Source organism: Macrosteles quadrilineatus, unplaced genomic scaffold (assembly GCF_028750875.1).
Source record: "Macrosteles quadrilineatus isolate MER2022 unplaced genomic scaffold, UCM_ALF_1.0 Scaffold_8__2_contigs__length_117827958, whole genome shotgun sequence".
Classification (NCBI taxonomy): domain Eukaryota; kingdom Metazoa; phylum Arthropoda; class Insecta; order Hemiptera; family Cicadellidae; genus Macrosteles; species Macrosteles quadrilineatus.
Window position 1 is genome coordinate 11,874,973 of NW_026542601.1, and position 4,595 is coordinate 11,879,567.

The 4,595-nt window shown below is 39.9% G+C and overlaps 1 protein-coding gene across 1 annotated transcript; it reads left to right on the top strand.

Moving 5' to 3' along the window:
* The first annotated feature begins 507 nt into the window (after positions 1-507).
* Positions 508-1,492, top strand: LOC128999583 (uncharacterized). The gene is made up of 4 exons (XM_054426168.1): positions 508-580; positions 665-727; positions 812-982; positions 1,253-1,492. Exons 1-4 carry the CDS (start codon positions 508-510, stop codon positions 1,372-1,374), a joined length of 429 nt encoding a protein of 142 aa, XP_054282143.1. The 3' UTR covers positions 1,375-1,492.
* The last annotated feature ends 3,103 nt before the right edge of the window (positions 1,493-4,595 follow it).

The window sequence follows — 4,595 nt, forward strand, 5'->3', positions numbered from 1 at the left end:
ACTACTGTCAATTTAGTACCCCGGTTCCCGGTTCTAAATTGATATAATTTTGTATTACTACAATTTTGTATCGAATTATTCTGATAAGCTTTCTGTTGCATCACCTGTTCATCTGTATCATATTTTACACACAATATAGATTTTTCGAAATAGTTTCCCCAATTGTGTTTGGTTGTGCACCTTATCCCTTGATCATCGTATTTGTCGATAAGAAGAGACGTTACTCGAACAGTCAACTAAATTATATGAGTGCTTTACCCTTAAACTTTGAAGTGAAGTCTAAACTATAGTACGTGAATGACATAATTAGCTAGTTGGACAGAGTGTTTTGATAAGCAACTAGTGAATTTTGCAGTTGGTATGTTTACAGTGCTGGGCACGGCGAGGACCCAGTCGTCCACAAGCCATGGCCAGCCCCAGGCCGGGTCCCCCAGTATCCCGTGCCCAACATAGTTTGCTAGTTGTACAGAGTGTTTTGATGAGTAACTAGTCAATGTTGTAGTTGGTATGTTTGCAGTGCTGGGCACGGCGAGCCCCCAGTCGTCCACAGGCCATGGCCAGCCCCAGGCCGGGTCTCCCAGTACCCCGGGCCCAACATAGTTTGCTAGTTGGACAGAGTGTTTTGATGAGTAACTAGTCAATGTTGTAGTTGATATGTTTGCAGTGCTGGGCACGGCGAGCCCCCAGTCGTCCACAGGCCATGGCCAGCCCCAGGCCGGGTCTCCCAGTACCCCGGGCCCAACATAGTTTGCTAGTTGGCCAGAGTGTTTTGATGAGCAACTAGTCAATGTTGTAGTTGGTATGTTTGCAGTGCTGGGCACGGCGAGCCCCCAGTCGTCCACAGGCCATGGCCAGCCCCAGGCCGGGTCTCCCAGTACCCCGGGCCCAGTGGGAGGTGTGCGAAGAGGCAAGGGGTGGCGCGAGTGGCGCAGAGGAGATCCCACCCTTATTAACAGTCTCTGGAAGAGCAAGACACCACTGGGTGAGATATACACTCCGTTAAAACTTTTTTATTTTAATGATCTTCTAAATTCACTAAATTTACTGCTCATGATGTTCTGAAGAGTCTACATTTAACTCTTTTTCTAGGCGATTCCCCACTCACAGCTTGAGTTCTTACACACGTTACTTAATGTAAAGATTATTTAATCACAAATTTAATAAGGCACTATGTTTTAGGTTTGTTCTCATTCAGATTCTGAATCACATCAAACTTGCTGTACATAAGTTGACTGTTGTGTGTGTTTCGCAGGTAACGCGGAGATGTATATCGTGCTGGCGCTGCTGATCGGGTTCGTCACCGTCGTGATCGGCTGCTGGCTCTCTGACAACTGTTGGTCTCCGGAGCCCGAGCACCTCACGACGATTGCATAGCATCTCCACACCAGGGTGGCGAGGATACACACTGTCGTCATAGAGCAGTGGACCGAGCCACCGGTGGTACCTGTCATTCAGACTGTCTAGTGAACTATCGAATAGTGCAATCGACTAAAACAATCGAAACATCGCCATAGAGCAGTGGACCGAGCCACCGGTGGTACCTGTCATTTAGAATGTCTAGTGAACTATCGAATAGTGTAATCGGCTAAAACAATCGAAACATCGCCATAGAACAGTGGACTGAGCCACCGGTGGTACCTGTCATTCAGACTGTCTAGTGAACTATCGAATAGTGTTATATCTCCTAGTCTGTATATATGATGAATATTAACTTTGATTTAATTTATTTGTCATATGGTTTGGTCTTGTTTTGTTGTTGTCATAATAGTTTTATATGAGTTGTTGAAAATAGAAGTGTGGTTTTAAAAAGTCTAGTTTTTTTCTAATTTTATCTTTATAGTTTTCATCACTTTAAGAAGGTAGGTGTGTAGTGTAAAACAACATTTGGCGACCGTGACAGGATTTGTTTTTTCACCTATCTCTATGATGGAAAATCTAAAGAAAAATAGAACAGTATATAGGGCTTATTTTTCTAAAACATTGAGCAAACTAAACAGTTTAGTTGAAAATGAAACCACAGACAAAATTGAAATTCAAACCACTCTAAAGCTTTTGGAGATAAAGGTTGATGAACTCCAGGTTTTGAATTCTCAGATCTTTGATTTGTTATTGAATAATGATAATGTTTCTGAAGATGAGCTGTTAGCTGAAACAATCAAAGCTGGAGAATATTTAGCTTTGTTTGAAACTGTAAAATTAAGAGTCCAGAATTTACTACAACAAAGTAACGATGTAGTTAGTGCTCATTCTGGATCTTGCTGTAACAATGTTAGGAAGAAGAAATTTAAGCTCCCTAAAATAGAGATTAAAAAGTTTGATGGAGATTTGATCAATTGGCTACCTTTTTGGAGTCAGTTTAGCAAAATTCATAGTGACTCAGACATTGATTCAGAGGATAAGTTTCAATATTTATTGCAATCTATAGTTACCGGATCAAGAGCTTTTGATGTAGTTCAGAGTTTTCCTCCAACTGGTGCAAACTATCCAAAAGCAATTGAATGTTTGAAAGCCAGATTTGGTAAAGATGACCTATTGGTAGAGGTTTATATCAGGGAACTCTTAAAAATTGTTTTACAAAATGCTCTAGGAGGCAAAAACACAATGAACTTACAAAGTTTATATGACAAACTTGAGTCTCATATGCGTGCATTAGATACCTTGGGAGTTACAACAGATAAATGTTCCTCCATGTTATACCCGTTAGTTGAAAGTTGTATGCCTGAAGATCTCTTAAGGGCGTGGCAAAGAAGCCCTTTGAAAGTAGGTACAGACCCTCAGGAAAGACTCAACAATTTAATGAAGTTTATGTTGTCTGAAGTTGAAGGGGAACAGAGAATCGGTCTAGCCATGGCAGGTTTTGGGATAAGTAGCTCGGGGAAGGAGAAATCTTTTAAAAGGTCATCTCAAACTCAACCAGGTAAGATAGACATACCAACAGCTTCATGCCTCATGTCCTCTGGTAAAACTCAAAACTCTTATACAAAGTGTGTCTTTTGTGATAAGAATCATAAGAGTAGTAACTGTTTTGCTGCTCAGAAATTGCTATTGTCTGATAAGGTGTCCACTTTAAAGGAAAAGAAATGCTGTTTCCTTTGCTTGCAGCCTGGTCACCGTATTAAGGATTGTAGAGCTCATTTGTCATGTTCTAATTGTAAAAGGAAACATTATCCTATAATGTGTCCTAGTATTCATTCCAAAGAAGTAGTGAATGAGTGTGTAAGCAAATGTGTTGATGAGGTATCTAAAGAAATGACAGTAGTGGAAGATACCGCTTTGGCCAATAAATCAAGTAGCAGAGTAAAAGTGTTTCTGCAAACAGTAAAGGCAAGATTAAGAACCCCAGGTAGTAATCAATTTGAGACTGTTCGCATTCTTTTTGATTCTGGTTCACAGCGTTCTTACATTTTAAAAGACTTGGCTGAAAAAATGAATTACGAAAGCTTAGGAGAAGAAACAATCATACACTCTCTTTTTGGTAATGTCAAATCTGGTGAAGTAATTCATAACAGACATCGTGTGTTTCTAACCAGTCAAGATTACAGTTACAACTGCAACTTTGAGGTATTGAGTCAAACTACCATATGTGGGGAAATTCCACCTGTTACCGAAGGTGCCTGGATACAGGAACTTATAGAGAAAAATGTTTCTCTGACTGACATACATGAGACCAAGCTACCAATTGGTATTTTGATTGGAGCGGATATAGCGGGTAAACTATTCACGGGAAATATGATTCAACTGAAATCTGGACTAGTGGCTATGGAAACTCTTCTGGGATGGACACTGATGGGTAAGGCTATAATTAGTGGTAGTACAGGTTCAACTACACTCTCCACTGTTGTAACATCAATGTTTATTAATGATGCTGACATATCGGAACTGTGGAGATTAGACACTATAGGCATTACTGATACAAGTGAATCAGTTTCCAAAGAGCAAAAGGCTTTGGCAGTTAAAAATCATTTTATAAAAACTACCACTATAAATGAAGAAGGTCGATATGAAGTAAGTTTGCCCTGGGTTGATTGTCATCCTCCTTTGCCTAGTAACAGAGAGTTAGCCGAAAAGAGGTTATCAACAGTTGTAAAGAAATTGGATGGTAACAATTTTACCGTAGACTATGACTCAGTTTTTAAACAGTGGTTAAGTGATGGCATCATTGAAGCTGTACCTTCTGACGATTTGAACAACAACTTTCACTACCTGCCACATAGACCTGTAGTGAAGGAGAGTAGTATTACCACACGAATTCGTCCAGTGTTTGATGCATCAGCAAAGACCAAGTTTTCACCCTCATTGAACGACTGTATTGAAAATGGACCAAATTTAATTGAACTGATTCCTTCTGTTATGATGCGTTTTAGGGAAGGGAAGTTTGGAGTTATTGCTGATATAGCAAAAGCCTTCTTACAGATATCGTTAAATGTACAAGATAGAGATTTTCTTCGGTTTTTATGGTTTGACATCAATGAAAGAAGCCGAAGTATTGTTTACCGCCATAAAAGAGTTGTTTTTGGAGTGAAATGTAGTCCATTTCTTCTAGGGGCAGTAATTGATCTGCATCTTCAAAAATCTATGACTTCTCAGGAGTATGA